The sequence below is a fragment of the Cajanus cajan genome, chromosome 9 (genome assembly GCF_000230855.2).
Source record: "Cajanus cajan strain Asha chromosome 9, NIPB_CcT2T_4, whole genome shotgun sequence".
Taxonomy (NCBI): Eukaryota; Viridiplantae; Streptophyta; class Magnoliopsida; order Fabales; family Fabaceae; genus Cajanus; species Cajanus cajan.
Window position 1 is genome coordinate 43,610,518 of NC_138525.1, and position 21,285 is coordinate 43,631,802.

Below are 21,285 nucleotides of genomic sequence, written 5' to 3' on the forward strand. Positions count from 1 at the left end.
GTCCAAAATACAAGACCAAAATATGTGAAACTTATACTAATATAATATGTACAAAATATAAGAAAAATGGATTTATCAAGAGATGGCCCATGTGAAGCTCAAATTGGGCCTTCCAGGCCCATCGGGCCCATAGGGCCTTGACTGGCCCAATCCTCCATGCCTAGCCCACTCCTCTTGGATTTTTTAGGTTGTCACCTCTTGCCTTCCTAAGCATGATTCCATCAATAGGGAACCTACCTCAAACCCTAGAAAACCTCAAATATGGCCTCGGATGACTCAGTGAAGTTTCATAATCTCAAAAACCTCAACGCCATCCTTCTCAAAGAAACCACACACCACCGCCAGCAGATTGACTCTCTTAACTCCGCCCTCTACCGCTCCACCGTTGCCTCCGACATCGTCTTCGCCTTCTTCTAGAGCTATGCCAGGGAACTCACCCTCCGCCTCGATGATCTTCTCGCTGATAACCAATCGTAGATTGCGCATCTCCGAAGCGAGACCAAGCTCTTGGAGGAAAATGCCGATACGAGAAGGAACTCGCTGCTCTTGACGCATTTGAATGAGTGTTTGAAGAAGGACAAGCATGGCCACAAGATCCTCCGTATTATCGCCAAATTCCTCCCAGGTCAAATCCCTAATTCCTCTTAATTTCCCTATTTTTATTATTTATTATTTATTATAACTCACTAAATCATGAACAGATTCAACGCGTTTGGTGAGCGTCGATGTTCTCAACAAGTACCTGGAAGAGAGGATTTTCCCCAAGCTGGGCAAGAGGAAATTCGCGGTGCTCTATGTTCACATCGGCTTCTAGAGGAGAAAGAATTTCCCCGGAATCTCCAGTCTCCTGTGGATCTACAACGCGATTCCGGCAGCCATGAAGGACAGTTTGGTAGTCGTCTATTTCATTCACCCCGGCCTCCAGGCTCGCCTCTTCCTCGCTAGCTTTGGTTGTTTCCTCTTCAACGCTGGGTATGTGAATTTTAGATCCGGTATTGAACAATTTTTGTAACAAGTGTGTCATGTTGGGGTTTGGTTGCGTGTGGTAGGCTCTATGGGAAGCTGTGCTACGTGAGCAGGGTGGATTACCTGTGGGAGAGTGTTCGTGGGAACGCATTTGAACTCGCTACTCCTGCAATAAATTCCTTAGTAACTTGGAACTAATGATGGGGTTGTTTAATTGCTATGTTCGAGAGTACTCACTTGTGAATCAACAAAAGGTTTGTGCTTATATGTGTGGATGTCTGTTGTTGTGATTTTATTTATTTTAACAAATCAACATTTTGCTATTGTCTAATTGGCAGACGACCATCAAAATCTACAAACTTGTTGGAGAAGAGAGGTTTCTTCTTTGGGCAGTTTGTAGCATACAATTACAGGTTCTCCCTAGTTCTCTTCTTTTTATCTGAAAGTGAAATGCCATGATATGATGAATAGATTAGAAAGTAAGTTGTTTGGCATAGAACCTACACAAATGCTATTAGGTTAATGGTGATTCAATTATGAACATATTGCATTGCTGGGATAACAAAAAATATGACTAAAAGGTCTTTGAAATATAAAATTAACTTCATTCATTGGTTTTTTAGAGAAATACTAGTAACACTCCCTAACACTATCATTTGAACTTTAAAATTTATTGGAAATTACAAATTTTTGTGGGTCCACTTATTATTTAATGACTTTGATTTTGTAGTTTTTAATAAATTTTAACCAATGATAGAGTGTGTATTAAAAAAGGAGTGTGTTACTTTGCAATGGGATAGTCTTCAGTTGGGAATGATAATTATTTTTTCTAGAACATATTGTAATGATTTATTTTATGGGCACTCTTGATAGGTACTTTGTGGCAATGGAGAAGACAAACTTTTATTTCTAGCCGAAAGCTTACTTAAAAAACATGTTGCTTCTCATAGCTTACACGAACCTGAAGGTGATGTTATTCTTTCTTATTTGTTATTAATTATTTGGATAAAAATAAATTTGTCTAGATATAAAAGGAAATTATAGTAAGATTTGAGAATAAAAGACCTTCTTCAAGAATGAAAATATAAACAAAAGAGATTTAAAAACATCAATGAAGCAAAGCTTACACGTGTCTAATAAGAGAAACCTCTAACAAAACCACCAGATTTACATCAAGTAGAAGCCAAATATCTTCTCCTTTACCAAAGGCATAATAATGCATGATATAAGCGTATACTGCATCTTTCCAGAGATGTTTGGCTTTTTAACTAAAACTAAAAGTCCTCATTGAATACTGGGCCAAGGAAAATCTGTTGTGATTTTTTATGCTTACTTGTGATTATTGGTTTAAAGTTCAACCTATATTTCTTTTTCTGAAGTTTTTTTTTTTAAAAAATAAAATCTATTGTCTTGTTATTGTAAGTTTGATTGGTTAGTATTGAGGTTTTGGTTCAATATACTATACACATTGTAGTCCTACCTTCTCTTCATTGTTTTGTCAATCTGCTGCATGAAATGCAGAATGTGAAGCTTGCTAAAATTGCTCTCATACCTAGGGCTGGCAACATGGTCAATGGAATCCTCCGAAAGCTAGTTGTGCTTAAGGTTTTACTTTTCTGATTGCAATAGTCTTAATTGTGATAGTGGCAAATTATGAAGAATTTATGAAATCCATTGATGTTTGGTTTGCAGGAGAATGAAACTCTTCCTTTGCCCAAAGTGGAGGGTGATGACCGCGCTCAAGCACCAGATTTGGTAAGCCTGTAAGTATCAGCTACTCTTCAATTTGATACTGATTGTGAATTTTTAATTAAGTTTTGCAATTTTAATTTATTTACTTTCGTTTATTTATAATTAAATATTAATTGACATACTTATTATTTAGTTAATTACACTTTTGGAAGGCCTTTTTTATTAACATGATTTAGAAAAAAAGCCAATTTTTTTTTGCTCAACTGATGTTAATAAAACTATGGAGATAAATGATTGGGTTTAGTTTTTTATAGTGATCCTTCTTTGGAAGTCACCTGGAAGTCCTTTAATCCCAATTCAATGCTGGCAGGGCATGGAATTGGGCAATCCTCTCTCCCTCCTAAAACTTGCCACGAAAAATAATTCAAACACAATGCATTATTTAAAAATCCTTTTTCCAATAAAGGTTTCTAAGTATATGATTCTATATTGCAAGTCTGCTAACACCTCGATTTATGGTGACTCTGTTTGATTCTTTCATGAAATTGTTAGTGGATTTTATGCTTTTGTTTAGAAAATGTAATATGTAAAATTAATGTTTCAGGTTGATTTTATGATTCTTTATCTTGTTATTTGTGTAAAAGTAGTTTTTTTCCTCTGCAATCTGAACTTGATGCTGATATTTATAGTGGTTGTTCTGACTTTTTATTTTTACAATATTAGATTGTGTCCCTCTACCTTGCATTCCTAGTGGTACTTGGTATTGTAAATATTGCTAGAATGTTTTCTAGAAAGATAGGCATGGGCAGCATAATTTGAATGCTTTGGTAGTTGGAAGGATTGCAGGCACTGATATTTTTGAACAGATGAACCCAAGATGTATTCATGTTGTCAAAAATGTAGAAGTTGATCATGGTGGATGTGCCTTGGGCAGGCAATTCTGTGTTATTTATTTATTTATTGGCAAGCTTTTTAATGACAAAAAGTAAATTTTGTTTATATTTTAATTCCTCTGGCTCTTCTGTGGGTTGTTATGACTTCAACAACCAACTTAAAACTGGCTGGTATAACATATGGCTTTTCTATGGATTGATATGATGAGCATGTGTCAGCCATTTTTTTTCTGTTGCTTTTGAAATATTTCTTCTGGATCCAATTTTCTGGGTTCTAAAATAAGCATTTTTTTTTTTTTAAAATGCAATCTACATCGGTTCTCAAGAAAATCGATGTAGATTTATGCTTAAATATACATCGGTTTCAGAACGAATGTAAAAATGTATACATTTTCTACGTCGCTCTATTCTACATCGGTTTTACAACCGATGTAGATGACTTTAGAGAACCGATGTAGAATATGCATCTTGTATTAGTGAGGAAGTAATATGACAAAACCAAAGAGAGCCAAGAAAGACACAAAGCAACAATTAAAGGTTTATTTTCAACACTAGCACTCAAAGGAATAGTCCTAGGAATGGCTCTAGAATTGATTATAAAACCAAAACAAAATTTGTGCTAATATCTTGAGTATCTTAAAGTCCTTTTCCAGCCACTGGACATCAATCAAACCTCAAGAAAAATCACACAAAAATTCAAGGCCAAGTGCTCCTGATAGTTTCTTGTTTTCACTTTTCTTTTTCTAGGTTTTTCTCTTTTGTTTTCTTTTCTTTTTCTTGTCTTTTTGTCTCTTTATTTTCTTTTTCCTTTGAATACAGAATATGGTCACTTAAAAAAGAGGCCAAACAATTAACAAAGAAGTTTCCAAGTGGTGGAGAAAAGAAGAGCAAGAAGTGTAGGTATACTAGTAAAAAGTTTATTCACAAATGTTACTAGTTGTGGTACTAGTTTGTTCTTCTTTTTTGTACACTTTTATTTTCGTTTTTAATACACTTCTTACTCTGTTTTGTTTTTTAAAATAAGCACACAAAAGACACAAGGAATTTCTGGCCAAAAATTGCTAAGAAACTAATAGCAATTGAAGTTCACAAAAATTGACTCTAGAACATGTTAGGACTAATAACATGCATTAGAATCATTTTATGAGCACACTAAGATTTCATATATGTCCAGCCAGCAATAACACCATACAAGAACAGAGATGAATGAATATAGATTCAAAAAAAAAGGGCACACAAAGGATTTAATGACAAGCAAAACAACTACACATGACTCTAAGACAAAACTAGAAGATTAAGAAATGAAAAATGCTTGTATTCTTGTTTCTTTTTAGGAATTTCATTTTGACCGAATTATTAGGAGTCCAATGGAAGATAAAACCAATCCTAAAACATTAAAAAGAACATACAAAGAATACCTAAAGTCACACACAAAGATTGATTCATAAGAGGTAGTGCATGAATCAAAAACAAGCAAGACAATGTAGGTTTGTTCTATAGATTTATTAATGTGACACATGAACAACTCAAGGCACACAAACACAAGACAATGGAAGGAAATACATGTAGGAACACTTTAGACACAATATTACATGTTTTTGACCGAACAAAATTGAAAGAAAAAGCTCAAGAACGAATTTACCAAGGAAACCTGGCTCTGATACCAAATGATGAAAATCTTGTTGAGAAACCGGATTGATGTTGATTCCTCTTCAAGTTCCTCCCTAGACCTTTGGCTCCTTGATTCTTCTTAAGCTTCTCCAAGGTCTCTAATGGAGAAAGAGACCTTGGAAGCACCACAGTTTGGTAGAAACTCTCTCAAGAGACGCCACTCCTTGGAGAAGAGATAAGTCTCTTCAATTCTCACCACACTCTTCTATGGAAGGGATAAGAGAATTGGATGAATATCAAAGAGGTTAGGACTTTTAGAAGAGAGAAAAATTTCTGAAATTTTTTTGGATTTCACTATTAAATATTCCAAAAGTTGATTACAAGTGAAAGGAAAAGAGTTATATAGGGTGAGGGAAACTTATGGTGCAAGCTAGGCTAACTATGGTTCAAGAGAACCATGGTTAGCTTAGCCTGACCGGTCTAGTTAGCCTTGGGAGGCTTGTGGAGCAAGCTTCTAACTTAGAAGCTTGGAAAGCAAGATAATTTAGAAGCTTGGGCTACAAGTTTTCCAAGTGTACAAGTGAGACTAGGAATTCCGGCCAAGGCTCCAAGCTAGGTGGCTAAGCTTGTTTCTCCATGTTTAGTCCAATCAAGAATTTTGGAATTGGTTTAGTTAGGTTCACCATATGATGGTGAGGCCTAGCTAAATAAATTCCTTGAAAAATATGGAGCAAAACAAGCCCAATATGTAAAATTTGGCTTAGGCCCAGTCCTGGCCAATTACTAGTTGCACCTTCACACCTTCTATTTGTCACCTCATTTTCACTAATGAAAAATACAAAAATGGATGACCCAGAATACAAGGTCAAATGGAGCAAAAGTCTCCAAGTAATATACCTTAAATTCTAAAAGGATAACCTAAAATAAAAGAAAGAAAGTGCCTTACAAATACAAAGGCAAAATACAACTATACAAGGATTACTATGTACAAGTATCATACAATGTATATACAATGGAAGCTTATAAGACTAATAAGAGGAATCATACTCAATGCTCATGAAGAGCAAAGGTCTGAGAAGCACCTCCTCTGTAGAAGTCTCTTCTAGCTTCCTAACCATGGACCTAGTTAAAGGTCCAATGGCCTTCATGCATGCCTCCTCCTTGGATGGTCCTCCATCACCCTTAGTATGTGCTCTCCCCCTTACTTGATTATTTCTACTTCTCCCTGAGATAGGTTTAATAGATTCATTCAAATTTCTCCCCCTTTGTAATCATCAAAAGGAATAGGGGTTGACAAACAGTAGTTTATTTTTCACCTATCAGTTCCATTCCTAGCCTATCTCTCAGCCAGATATATCTATCTTCTTAAAGAGGCTTGGTAAGATATCAGCTAATTGTTCCTCTGTTTTAACATATACTAGATTGAAGGTTCCTTTTTGCACATGTTCTCTAATAAAATGATGTTTAATATGTTTAGTCCTAGAATGAAAAATAGGGTTTTTAGAAATGTTAATTGCAGCAATGTTATCACAAAGTACAGGAATACTACTTTCATAAATGTCGTAGTCTTCCAACTGATGTTTGATCAAAAGCAGTTGCGTAAGGCATTGTCCTACGGTGACATACTCAGCTTTGCAAGTTGATAAGATAATCGTGCTTTGTCTTTTGCTGGTTCATGAAACTAAGCAGCGTTCGAGAAAGTGACATCCTCTACTAGTGCTTTTTCTCTCCTATTTGTCCCCTACGTAATCTGCATCACAATATCCTAATAGGGAAAAATTCTGGCTTCTATAAAAGCTAATTCCTAGGTTAGCTGTTCCTTTAAGATATCCCAAAATACGTTTAACAGCTTGTAAATGTATCTTCTTAAGTCTCACTTGAAAAATCTGGTGCAGACACTGAACATAATGTCAAGTTTGGATACTGTTAGGTACAAAAGTGAGCCTACTATTCCTTGGTACATGGTGCTATCCACGTTTGGTGAGTCTTCGTCCAGACCAAGAGTTGTAGATGGATGCTTTGGAGTCTTCATTAGTTTTGCATCTTCCATCTTATACTTCTTCAGTAGCTCTTTCGTATATTTTGTTTGATGAATTTTGATTCCTTCGTCTGATTGGACGATTTGGAGTCCTAGAAAGAACTTCATTTCTCCCTTCATCCTCATTTCAAATTCATCCTGCATAAGCTTGGAAAAATCTTGACAGAGATTGTCATTTGTAGCTCCAAATATTATGTCATCAATATAAATTTGAACTATTATGAAATCATCTTTCAGTTCTTTTCAAAATAGGGTGCTATCAATTTTCCTCTTATAAAGTTGCTGCTTATTAGAAAAGAACTTAAGTTTTCGTACCATGCTCGTGGTGCTTGTTTTAGTCCATACAAGGCTTTGTTTAGTTTGAAAACATGGGTTGGAAGCAAGTCGCTTTCAAAACCAGAGGGTTGGTTTACGTAAACTTCTTCTGAAATTGTTCCATTTAAAAATGCGCTTTTAACATCCATTTGATACAATTTCATACCAGTGCATGCAACAAAAGAAAGTAGTATTCTAATAGCCTCTATTCTAGCAACAGGTGCAAAAGTTTCAATAAAGTCTATACCTTCCTGTTGTGAGTATCCTTTTGCGACTAACCTTGCTTTGTTCCTTACCACATTTCCTTATTCTTCTTTCTTGTTTCTATACACCCATTTCCAGACATCATTCTTTTGGAATTGGGTGAGTTTTTCTTGCATGGCTTGGACCCAGCTATCGTCTGATAAGGCTTCGTCCGTGGTTTTTGGTTCCACTTATGACAACAGTGCAATTTGTGCTTGGGTTTTCAATGAACTTCTCATTCTTACTGCATCTTTTGCCTCGCTAATGATCTGTTCTTGCGAATGATGAGCCATCATCTTCTAGTTTTGATTGACAGGCTCTCTTTCCTCTCTATCATCCTGTTGATCTTCAGTTTCTTTAGACTCATCTTCCTTTGACTGATTTTTATTTACTTTTATTCTCAAAGAAATTTCCTAGCTCTGATATTTCTTTATCAGGCTTGTTTTTGTCAAACTTAACATGAATGACTTCTTCAATAGTTATGGTTCTATTGTTGAAGACTCTATTGAAGACTCTATAGGCTCTTGACCTTTAAGAGTATGCAAGTAGGATACCTTTGTCTATTTTTGAAACTGTTCATTTTCAAATTCCATTTTCTTCACAAAAATCTTGAAACTGTTCGTTTTCAAATTCTCCCCTATGATCATTTCTTATAAACGCAATTGATATTCCTTTTTCATTTTGAACCCTTTTACAAAATACATGGAATACCTTGAAGGACTCATCCTCGTGGGTTATGAACAACACCCATGTCCATCTAGTGTAGTCATCAACAATGACTAGTCCATATCTTTTACCACTAACAGATGCAGTCCTAGTGGGATGGAATAGATCCATGTGGAGCAGTTAAAGAGGTCTTGAGGTGGAAACATGATTTTTACTTTCGAATGAACCTTTAACTTGTTTCCCCTTTTGACATGCTTCACATAAGCTATTTGACTGGTACACAAGACTCGATAGAGCTCTTACGAGGTTATGCCTTTTTAGCTTTGAGATTAATCTCAAGCTTGCATGACCAAGCTTCTTGTGCCACAACCATTGGTTTTCATAGGATACTAGACAATCAACATTTTGATTTTCTAGTTCATTAAGCATTATTTTGTGCAAGTTATTGCATCTGTTAGCCGTAAATAATATAGATGAATTAGTTTGACTAACAGTACATTTATTTTTATTGAAGGATACTTCGTAACCACTGTCACATAATTGGCTTATGCTCAGCAAGTTATGTGTTAATCCTTTAACATATAAGACGTTATCAATGGTGATAGAGAAATTGATACCTATTTTACCTATCCCCATGATTTGTCATTTCTATCCTCCGCCAAATGTGACTAGGCTTCCTTTCTTGGACCTGAGGTCTAGGAACATAGACCTTTCGCCTGTCATGTGTCGCAAGTAGCCACTGTTTAGGTACCATGACTGGACACTTCCTTTTCTTGTTGAACAGATCTGTAACAAGTATTATTTTAGTCTTTGGGTCCATAAATGTTAGCATTCGAGGTTTTGGAATACCCCTTCTTATGCATGTGACTGCACTTAGGCATGAAATGCCCATGCTTCCCATAAGTAGGATATGCAGATGTACTTGATTTGTTTTCTGATTTAGAATCAACATATCCTAATCCAGACTTATCATTTCTATTCCTAGAATATTTTAAAAGATTTTCAAGATTCTTAGTTCCTAGGGTGAACTTTGATAAATCTGATTCTAGTGATTCATTTTCTTTGTTTAGCAATTTTGCTTCTTCAAGACCTATTTTTGATTCTCTTAAAAATTTTGCATTTTCATTTTTGAGTAAAAGATTTTCTTCAAGTAGTTCTGAAATTTTTTTTCTTTTGTCCTTTATATGCTGTAGAGATCTTTGCTGAATCAATTAAAAGTTGATTATATGCATGCTGAAGATCCTTGAAATCAGATTCACTATCCTCTTCATCATTAGATTCTGATGATGAGTCTGTGTCTGTCATGAGACATATGTTCGCTTGTTCATCATCGTCAGATGATATCGTGTCTAGGTCTTCCCAAGTGGCCATGATGGCCTTCTTATTCTTTTCTTTCTCCTTTTCCTTTTCTAGTTCTGGACATTTTGTTTTGTAATGTCTTGGTTTCTTGCATTCATAACATAGTGGCTATGCTTTGTCTCTTAGAGTTCTGTTGTATTTTATCTAGTGTGACCCTCCCTTTTTCTTCATCATACAGTATATATTTCTAGACAAGAAGGATATCTCATTATCTGAGTCACACGTCTCTTCGTCCCAGCTCTCATCGGACGCTTTTTCTACTTTTAAGGCTTTTTGAGGATGATACACTTAGTGTAATGGACTTTTGTTTTCTTCCTGCTTCATCTTGTTGTAGCTCCATCTCATGGACTTTGAGTAGTCCTATGAGTTCTTCCAGTGAGAGCTTTTCAAGATTCTTGGATGCTCTCAAGGCTGTGACTTGGGGTCTCCACTTCCTGGGTAGACTACGAAGCAATTTGTCAATATGATCAAAATTATCAAAAGTCCTACCTAGAAAAGAGAGTTCATTTATAATAGTTTGAAATCTTTCAAACATAGTTTGGATAGATTCGTTCTCTTCCATCTCAAAGAGTTCATACCTATGGACCAACAAGCTTAGCTTGTTCCGTTTTACCTCCAAGGATCCCTCATAAGTTATGGCTAGGGTATCCCACATCTGTTTAGCACTTTTGAAGCTGTGCACTTTGGTGTATTCTTCCTCAGTCAAAGCACACATGAGCGCATTTCGGGCTTTAGAGTTCAGTATGAACCTTTTTTTTGTCCATCATTTTAGCATGCCTTGGGTATCTCCCTACCAGCCTCGTTCAACGGAATGTAATCTCCCTGTTCTACAACCTCCCACATGTTTATGTGACATGCATCAAAGAATGCAATCATTCTTTATTTTTAGTAGTCGTAGTTGGTGCCTCTAAAGAGAGGTGGGCAGTTCACCTCCTGTCCTTCGTTTTCCATTGATCTTACCCCTGTAGTGTTAGATGCTCAACCCTAAGGGTCAAGTTCTCATACCAATTGAAGTTTAGTGGAAAACACACAAAAGGGGGGTTGAATGTGTATTAACGAATGATTTCAAAAACATTTTTGCAAAGGGACTTATTTCTGTCTGAAAATAATATTTCAACCACTTAGAGAATGTACAAGATTGGTTAAAAGAAACTTTGCATCTGAAAATCTATTATCTGCTCAAAAATAGTTTCTTAAGTCAAACAAATATAATTTCATCTAAATATTGTTTAAAAAATAAGTAGTAGTGGATGAAGCTTTTCAGTGTAATATATCAATATAGGTAAAACTGTGTTTGTAAATCAAATAACAATGCACAGAGTTTTATACTAGTTCACTTCTGGTTCATCAACTTCACTTGCTGACGCTAGTATTCTTAAACCACTTTTGGTTGCCCGAGTATTCTCAACCACTCCTGGTTCATCAAATTCACTCACTGACGCTAGTATTCTTAAATCACTTTTGGTTTTTCAAGTATTCTTTTGCTAGCCTCTTCAAGCTTTACAGACGATAGATATTTTGAGTGTGTATTTAACTCTCAAAGAGAGGATAGTATGGTTTCTACACTCGCTAAGGTATTCAAGCTTAGTCTTACAAGGATATGTGTTTAGAGTGTGTATGTAACTCTCATAGAGAGGATGGGGTAATTTCTACACTCACTAAGATAAACTATCTTAGTTTTACATTGATATTCAAATCTGAACAAGAAGAGATGTTTGATTGTTTTGACGCTTGCTTTTGCTTATATTGCTTGTTGCTTCTCTCCTAATCGTTTCTTCTCTAGTCTTGATATTTATAGCCCTTGTGATAAATCTTTCCGTTTGAATTTGAATGTATCCGTTAAGGCAAAGCTTTCCATTGGTGTTGATAATCATTTGTTCATGGCTACACAGATCTTTTTTATTTAATGTGTTTGATCTTGCATTAAATGCTTGCTTGTTGAATTTGTGTTACAAGAAGTCCTTTGCGTAATTTGTTCCTATTTATTTTTTACTTCAATCATGACCTAGGTATGTTTGTCCTTTTTCTGTCATTGTAGCTGCGGAGGCATTGCCTTTTTCTAAAAAGTAGATGTACTTGCCTTGACACATGCAACTTTGACTTGTGAATTCATGTGCTTTTCTTATAACTGAAAATGATATATGATCTTCTTCGTTGTGACTAGTTGACTTCAGACACTTTTCAACATGTTTTGTTTGTGTCTGGAAATTTGAGTCTTCATCTAAAAGTTGGACTTTGACTTTTTCATCTTGTCTGATCAGTCATGAAGATGGATGACTTTTATTCCATCTAGAGTATTTCTTCATCTTACATTATCCAACAACTGATGTTTGTTTTGTTGACCTTTATGTGGTTGACTATTGAGCTTCATCTGATGTTTATTTGGTGCTGAGCTAACTTTTTCTTGGTCTAGTTTTGCTCTTGTTTTGATTTCTTATATTGCGCTCTAGATTGTCCTTGACATATCTTCGTTTGATATTCGTTATCGTCTGGTGCGTAATTCATGACGCTTCTATCATTTGTCTTGATTTGTTTTTTTCGACCATGCTTCATGCTTTAGTTTTTCCTATTCTTATATGTATCTGGAAATTTAATTCTTCGTCTAAAAGTTGGACTTTTACTTTTTCATCTCATCTGATCAGTCGTGAAGATGGATGACTTTTATTCCGTCTGGAATATTTCTTCATCCTGTGTTATCCAACGATTGATGCTTGTTTTGTTGACCTTTGCGTGGTTGACTATTGAGCTTCATCTGATGTTTATTTGGTGCTGAGCTAACTTTTTCTTGGTCTAGTTTTGCTTTTGTTTCTAATTTCTTATGTTGCGCTCTGGATTGTCCTTGACATATTTTCGTTTGATATTCGTTATCGTCTGGTGCGCAATTCATGATGCTTATATCATTTGGCTTGATTTTTTTTGTTCGACCATGCTTCATGCTTTAGTTTTGCCTGTTCTTATATGTATTTGGAAATTTGAGTCTTTGTCTAAAAGTTGGACTTTGACTTTTTCATCTCGTCTGATCAGTCATGAAGATAAATAACTTTTATTCCGTCTGGAATATTTCTTCATCTTGTGTTATCCAATGACTAATGCTTGTTTTGTTGACCTTTGTGTGGTTGACTATTGAGCTTTATCTATTGTTTATTTTGTGCTGAGCTAACTTTGTCTTGGTCTAGTTTTACTCTTGTTTCTGATTTCTTATGCTGCGCTCTGGATTTTCCTTGACATATCTTTGTTTGATATTCATTATTGTCTGGTGCGCAATTCATGATGCTTCTATCATTCGGCTTGATTTGTTTTGTTCGACCATGCTTCATGCTTTAGTTTTGCCTGTTCTTATATGTATCTAAAACACTACTACATAGGTTAGTATAACAATATGTCTTATATTTGTCATATTCAAAACCTCGCTAGGAATTGCTTCGTCTGACTTAACAATCTTCCCTTTTTTGATGATGACAAATATAATCTATCAATTCGTTTTAGATATAATATGGCTGATATACAAATTCATGCCAATCAAGCAGTTTATGCATTTCATACATACATCGGATCAATCAGTAGGTATTTAAGATTTTTAGGGTACTAAGGCTTTCCCCCTTAGTATGTGCTATCCCCCTTACTTGATTATTTCTACTTCTCCCTGAGATAGGTTTTATAGATTTATTCCAATTTCTCCCTCTTTGTAATCATCAAAAGGAATAGGGGTTACTAAAGTCCTTAATGAAGCGCTTTTAGAAATCTGCATGGCCAAGAAAAGATCACACCTCTTCCCCGCAAGAGGGGTAAGGCAATCGTGCAATAACAAATACCTTTGGTAATTTGGTCTCATTCAACATAGTCCTAGCTAATTCCTTAAGAGACCTATTTTTCCTCTCAACTCACAGAATTTTTGAAACAAAATATTTTGGAATTCACCTCCATGGTCACTTCTAATTGAGGTGATGTTTGTGTTCTTTTCATTTTGAAAAAGCTTGGCAAATTTCTTAAAGACATGAAAAGCTTCATTTTTGTTTGCAAGAAACATAACCCATGTGAATCTTGAATAGTCATCTACAATAATTAACCCATAGTAGTTCCCACCTAGACTTATGGTTTTTGAAGGACCAAACAAATTCATGTGAATTAATTGTAAAGGTCTAGTGGTTGAAATCTGATTTTTGCTTTTAAAGCTAGCCTTTACTTACTTGTCCTTTTGACAAGTATCACATAGTTTGTCCTTACTAAACTTGAGTTTATGTAATCCTATCACTAACTCCTTTCTAATGAGTTTGTTTAAGTGATCCATGTGAATATGTGCAGCTTTCCTATGCCAAATCCAAATATTGTCTTCTTTGGTTATTAAGCACTTGGTGTTGGAAATTTCTATTGAGTGCTTTAAGTTTAGGATGTATATGTTGCCAATTCTTTCTCCAATGAATCTAATTTCTTTTGTCTTTTTATCACATATTAAGCAACAAGTATTATCAAATTCAATTTTAAAGCCTTTATCACTAAGTTGACTTATACTCAGCAAATTATGTTTCAGCCCTTCAACAAGTAATACATTCTCAATCAATGTTAAGGAGGAGGAGTTACCAATGTTTCCATAATCAAGAATCCTCCCTTTGTTGTTGTCACAGTAAGTAACAAACCCTTCATTCTTCAATTTTAGACTTGAGAATTTTAAAGGATCTCCAGTCATATGCCTTGAGCAGCCATTATCAAGATACCATAATAAGCTTTTGGCATGTTTATGCTTTGATTAAAATCAACTCCACTTCTATCAAAAGTATTTCTTTGTCTTCCCAAAATGATATTCAAATTTGCATTTCCATTTGTAAACTTTGCAAGAGTAATTTTCAAACCATCATTTTCCTTTTCCAAAGTCTTGCAATTTTCCCAAACACCTTTTGAAGAAGGGGAGGTTTCACAATGAGCTTCATTGAAGTTCAAAATAGTTTGAAGATTGTCATGCTCATTTTTCAAATCCTCAAGCTCTTGTTCAACTTTAATTAAAGCATTTTCATACCATGATAGCTTGTTTTTAAGCTTTGAATTTAAAGCATCTAATTTCACATCCTTTTTGTGAATTTGAATGAAGGCTTCTTGAAGTTGATCATAGTCCGGATTAGATTCAAGGTCAGAATCACTTACTATTGTGTCTTGATCAGCTCCAGCCATCAAACACAAATTGTTCTCTTCCAATTCAGATTCATCACTTGTTGTGCTTGAGTTATTGTCTTCCCAAGCAATGTAGGTTCTCTTTCCTTTGCCATTTTTCTTCACTTTCTTTTCCTCTTGTTGCTTCTTTAAGAGGTTTGGACATTCAGCTTTTATGTGTCTGGTTTCCCACACTCAAAAAAATTGTAGGACGATGTACTTGTTTCCTCTTTCTTATTAGTCTTCTTGTTGAACTAGTAGGGAGAATTCATCTTTTTTCTTAGGAATTTTCTGAACTTCTTCACCAGCAAGTTGAAGTTCTCTGTTTCAGAATCATTGGAGCTTGATTCTTCACACACTTCTTTGCCTTTGACTGATTTCAAGGCTCTTAGTGACACTCCCTTGCCCTTTTTGTCCTGCTGTTCATTTTTCTCAAATATATGCAACTTTTTCTCATGCTCTCTAAGCCTTCCAAAGAGAGTAGCAAGGGTCAATGAAGTTAAGTCCTTTGATTCTTGATGGAAAACTTGATGGAGAATCCGGATTGATGTGAATCCTCTTGAAGTTCCTCCCTAGACCTTTGGCTCCTTGATTCTTCTTAAGCTTCTATAAGGTCTCCAATGGAGGAAGAGACCTTAGAAGCACCACGGTTTGGTGGGGAACTCTCTCAAGAGACGCCACTCCTTGGTGAAGAGATAAGTCTCTTCAATTCTCACCACACTCTTCTATAGAAGGGATAAGAGAATTGGATGAATATCAAAGAGGTTAAAGACTTTTGGAAGAGAGAATTTTCGTGCAAATTCTAATCTCACTCAAAAATATCATCCAAAAGTATTTTACAATGAAGGAAAAACGAAAATATAGGAGTAGGAAGCTTGGAGAGCAAGCTAGCCTTAACCATGGTTCACTAGGAACCATGGTAAGGTCTAGCTAACCTTCCATGGTCTAAAGGCTTAGAGAGCAAGCTACTCACTTAGCTTGCTAAGCTTGTGCTTCAAGCTTCTAAGCTTGAGTGTGAACAAGCAATGTGAACACAAATCAAGGTGGGCGGCTCATGGACTTTATTTTACTCCAACCGGTTTTGAAAAATGATGATTTGGTTTAGTTAGGTTCATCCAATGTGAATGAAACCTAGCTAAATCAAATCCATGAAAAATTAGGAGTAAAATGAGTCTAATATGTAAAATTTTGCCTAGGCCCAATTGCTAGTAACACTCTCTAGCTTGCTAGTTACACTCTCTAGCTTGCTAATGCCACTCCCAATCCTACTACTAGAAAAATAAGGAAAGAGTGTATTTCTAGATTAGGTTAAATGGAGTCAAAGTTCCCAAGTAACCTACCCTAGAAACAATATACAATAGCTACTAAAAGGAAATAAAGTGCCTATCAAATATAAAGGCAAAAATACACCTATACAAGTATCTACTATATACAAGATACAAGAAAACAAACTATACAATGTATGTACAATGGAAACTCAAGAGACTACTAAGAGGAATCATACTCAATACTCATATTGAGCATAGGTCTAAGAAGCACCTCCTCTGTAGAAGCCTCCTAACCATGGACCTAGTTAAAGGCCTAATGGTCTTCAAGGGTGAGCCTCCTTAGATCAACCTTCACCCTTTTTGGTCTTACCTCATCCAAAGGGATCCTTGGGGATTAGATTTCCATCATACCCTCCCCTTTCGAAAGGATTTGTCCTCAAATACAGTGGTCCTTCCACAAAGATAGCATCACCTACAATGGAAACAAGAAACAAAGCATTAGGGATGACATATTCATATAACATATGTGGAAAGTGCACCCTATGAGGAATTCCTTCTATAGTCCTAGCAAGGGTCCTTAGACTAGGAAGGATGGGTTCTCTAAGCATAAGAATAGGATCCTCACTATAGTGTATTCTTAGTGTAAAACTAAATCCTAAAAATGTGAAAGTGCTAAAACTATAAGAAACTAATGAAGTAGTCTTACATACTAAGATATCTTGCCTAAAGTACCCTATGTAGTAACGTAGGCTTCTATAAGAAAACAAAGTGAATATAACAAGGAAACTACCTAGACAATCCTTGATCATATTAAATATTAGATACATCATGGAAGAGGGTGTAAAGAGTTTAAGGAAAGTCATAGAATCTAATTTGGTCTTGAAAGGAAGTAGTAAAGTTATGTTCAAAGAAGTTTGAACTTCCCTTAAGATCAAAAATAGAAAATAAGACACCATGAGATATATCTAATAAACAATATAAACCAAAGGTTGGGTGCTTTATTAGAACAACTAAAGTAAGAGAAGTCCTAAATAGACAATGGCTGTCTACTTTGGGCACCACCAAAGTAGTAGCATAAGAAGTAGAACTAGGTGAAGTCCACTTCTTCTTCACAAGACTAAGAACTTGAGATCCTTTATTTTCAAAATTATTTAGGTTATGGATCTTAAGCTCTAAGTCTGTGGCAGCAATAGAAAAAGAGCTAAAATCTTTGTGAAGAAGAAAAGTCTTTTTGCAATCATTTTGAATTAAAAAGTGACTTTCCTTTTGCACAAGATTTTTGGAGGAGACACTATCCTCCTTACTCTTTTCCAAGAGTAGTGTCTTTTTAGTATTAAGAAGGTGAAGAGGTTGTTCAACTATAAGACATGATGGAATAACACTAAGGCCAAGAAGACCAAGAGGTGATATATTGAAGGAAGCAAGAGGAATGGGTTAGTGTTGAAAAACCATAGAAGGAGTAAGCCTACTTTTGGGCCTTAGCTCCTAAGTTTTTATAGCATTTATTTTTATTCCTATTTTTGTCCTTATCTTTAATTTCCTATTTTACCCTTGTATTTTGGGGTGCTTAGGACTTAGAACTTATTTTCCTTGTATTTCTCATTTTGCCTTTGTATTATGGGGTGCTCTAGATAATTAGGTTTTTAATTTTGGGCTAGGGTGTTAATTAGAGGGTGATGCATGTTTTTTGGTGTCATTGGGTCTATTTTTGGTGTTAGAAAAGCTTAGGTCCAAGTGGAGGGCAAAGGTTGCATGGTCTTATCATGCACCTAGATATAGCCAATCTAAACCCAAAGATTCCATCTTTGGCCACCAAGTTGCATCTAGGGTTCATTTGCATTTCATTTGGAATGCATTTGCCTACTCCAAATGCAACCCTAGATGCCTCCCCTCCTATAAATACCCAACACCCCACACCTTGTAAATACTTTGGAATTTATGATATTAAGAGAGCCTTTGTGCCTTAATATTCTTCCTTAGTCCCCTTGGTCATTTCGGCCACCTATCCTTCTCATCTTCACCGTGAGTGTTCTCACCTTTAGGAGTGGCCTTCATCCATCAATGAAGTGAGCCAAAACCCTAGAGTACCACCTTAGCATTTCATCAAACACCTAGCCTCCATAAACACCATTCGCCCATCTCCATCTCCAAGGCTAGAAACCTTGAGTTCCATGATCCAAGGAGTCCGGTCATCCCTCTTTCACGCTCTTAACTCAATCCATGCAAGGAGGGTTGCCATCAAGACATTTCTTAATAGAATGTTTTATTAAAAATTGACTTCTAGGAACAACTTCCTTGGAGGAGACACTACCCTCCAACTTTAGAACCTTCTTTTTCTCCTTTTTTTTTTTTTTTTTTTTTTGATTTCATAAATACTTGATCCTCCAACACTTGTGAAGGTGAAAGAGGAGTCAAGGTGTGTTTCTTGCCTAGGTGGACTAGGCAAATTTTGTTTGTAACACCATCATGAATGGCCTTCCTATCATGTTGCCAAGGCCTTCCAAGTAAAATGTGGCTTGCATCCATTGGAATTATATCACACAAAATTTTATCTTTATATTTTCCAATGGAGAAAGGAACATTTACTTGATCCTTAACTTCTATAGGTCCATCCTCATTAAGCCATTGAAGTTTATAAGATTTAGGATGGGCTATAGTAGTTAGGTTGAGCTTATCAACCAACCTTTGGCTTACAAAGTTATTACAAGATCCACTATCAACAATGAGAGAACAAGTTTTCTTAAAAATTTTGCATCTAGAATGGAAAAGGTTCTCTCTTTGTGATTGGTCTTGATCATTGGGTTGGTTAGTAAGTAACCTTTGAGCAATGAATAGGTCACCTTCACATGGTGCTTCCTCACTAGAACTAAGGTTTTCTTTTTCTTCACTTGAGGAGCATGAAGAAGATGAAGTGCTTTCCTCACTCAGGATCTCATTGCCCCTAATGATCATGGTCTTTTTTGTGGGGAATTGGGAAGCTATGTGTCCCCTCCCTAAGCATTTAAAGCACTTTATGAAACTAGTCCTAGTTTCATCGGAAGATTTTTCTTTTTCTTTTTCTTTTAGTGGCCTTTCTTTTGAATAGGAGGGTTGAACCTCCTTCTTGAAGTCCTTTCTAGGGTATGAGGTTGATTCCTTCCTAAGGGTAGGCTTTCTCTTAAGTTGTTCTACTCTCACATAAAGTTGAACTAGTTCATTTAGGTCTCTATAGGGTAATAGTTCAACTTTATCCCTAATCTCTAGGTTTAGGCCACTTTGAAACCTAGCTATGATGGTTCTTTCTTCTTCTCTAATTCCAGCCCTCATCATAAGCAACTCCATTTGTTGCCTATATTCCTCAACACTAAGGTTTCTTTGTCGGAGTCTTTGGAGCTTGTCCATCAACTCCCTCTCAAAATATGGAGGAATGTGCCTTCTCCTTAAGGCACTTCTAAGCTCATTCCAATATTGAATTGGAGACTCATGATGAGTTTTTCTTTCCCTTTCAAGGGAAGTCCACCAATACATGGCATACCCTTGAAAGCTTAGGGTAGCCATGGGAACCTTTCTCTCTTCACTCACATTGTGGTAAGTGAAGAGTTGTTCAACCTTCATCTCTCAATCTAGATAATCATCAACATTGTCTTTTCCATGGAAGGGAGGAAGGTCAAACCTAGGTTCTCTAGAAGATGTTGTTTCATGCCTAGGCCTATGTTGCCTAGGGGGTCTTTGATAGTAGCCATCATCATGGTGACTACTATAAAACCCTTCACTTCAGGATGAGTGAGTGTGTGAATGGTGACTATTGGACTTAGATGTTTCTTCTTCATGTTTATGCCTATGGGACCTAGAAGGCCCTTCACCATCATGTCTTTTGGGCCTAGTAGGCCCATGACCCTCATTGCCGTGGGGTTTGCTAGTCTCACCCCCACCACAAGCTTATTCAACAACTCTTTTATTGTTTCATTATTTTTTTTATTTTCTATCTCTTTTTTCCTAATATAATTCCTAAGTTCTCTAAGTTCATCTTTAGTGCTTTTATGACTCCTAGGAGAATAATGACCATGCACACTACTTTCATGAGAATGATCACTCATTTTTGCCGGAAAGGTTTTCACAAATCTTAAAGAATTTTGCAAAGTGAGTGATAAAGATTTTTACAAAAGATTTTCTCTTTTTGGTGCAATACTAAGTACTTGGAGGTCTAAGTATACAAGTTGCACTATCAAGGGAGGTGAGTTACAAGGAGCCACTTAATAACCAAGCCTTTTCAAGTGGAAATTACTAAACCCCCTTATACATTTATTACAAAACAAATTTTTCACACAAGCAAGTAAAGTAATTGTGTATGTGTGCACGAAAACCCTAGTAGGCAAAGGAAGCCTTCTAAACAAACTTAGAAATTAAACAAGTAGAAAACGTAAAGCATACACTAGTCGTAGGGTCCTGGGGTGGAAGTCCAAGTGACACTTGAAGCCTTTTGGGACACTTCCACAAGTCCTAAACGTATTATGAAAGCAAGTAAACTAGGCGTATCCTAGTGGAAGCCCAAATGGCACTTGAAGCCTTTGGGGATCCTTCCACAAGTACTAAACGTATCTAGGAATCTTTATTTAAGACTATTTAGGAAGTGGTGGAACTTAATCAAAAGTTTTCCCAAACAACCACTCCTAAATGTAAGTTTGTTTTCAACAAAAGAAAGTTAAAAATTAACCCAAGGGTAGGGTTAAGGAATTACAACAAGAAATTAATACAAATCAAAAGAAATTGGAGAGTCTCTTCAAAGGTCTTGAGGGCTGAATTTGGAACAGCTTTTGCAACAAGTTTAGTGACCAAAATGTTTGAAAATGAGGAACTCCACAAATCTGTCACAACCTTCCAAATCCGTCTCTAATTCCCTTCCAAAATTCATCTCCGACCTTCAACCTAAAATAAGAAAAATGTGTTGGCTGCAAAATGAACAAACAAGTGAGCCTTTCCAAGGTGTTTCACTCAAGTAATATGTACCTCAATCTCCTTCAAGTGTTGACCCCTTTGAGATTAACCCAATATGTCTCAATTAGCCCTTCCTTCCAAGTGTAATGGCTTGAAAAAGAATTATATCTCACCAAGG

At 36.0% G+C, this 21,285-nt stretch overlaps 1 protein-coding gene across 37 annotated transcripts in view; it reads left to right on the top strand.

Annotated features, from left to right (window-relative positions):
- The first annotated feature begins 223 nt into the window (after positions 1 to 223).
- LOC145951662 (uncharacterized) overlaps positions 224 to 21,285 on the top strand; it is an 81,912-nt gene continuing 60,850 nt past the window's right edge. For 9 of the 37 annotated variants that reach the window (XR_014429536.1, XR_014429534.1, XR_014429535.1 and 6 more), the window contains exons 1-10: positions 227 to 625; positions 702 to 972; positions 1,050 to 1,220; positions 1,305 to 1,379; positions 1,840 to 1,933; positions 2,488 to 2,571; positions 2,659 to 2,729; positions 4,371 to 4,447; positions 14,312 to 14,404; positions 14,867 to 15,018. Coding sequence is in view for 12 of the 37 variants with exons in the window: in XM_083063342.1 (XP_082919468.1) it covers positions 1,901 to 1,933; positions 2,488 to 2,571; positions 2,659 to 2,729; positions 4,371 to 4,447; positions 14,312 to 14,404; positions 14,867 to 14,997 (489 nt within the window). In the remaining 25 variants the exon portion in view is untranslated. Of the gene's footprint in view, positions 626 to 701; positions 973 to 1,049; positions 1,221 to 1,304; positions 1,380 to 1,839; positions 1,934 to 2,487; positions 2,572 to 2,658; positions 2,730 to 4,370; positions 4,452 to 14,311; positions 14,405 to 14,866; positions 15,019 to 21,285 lie in introns of all 37 variants that reach the window. The other 28 variants (XM_083063321.1, XM_083063336.1, XM_083063337.1 and 25 more) reach the window with 21 other exon arrangements.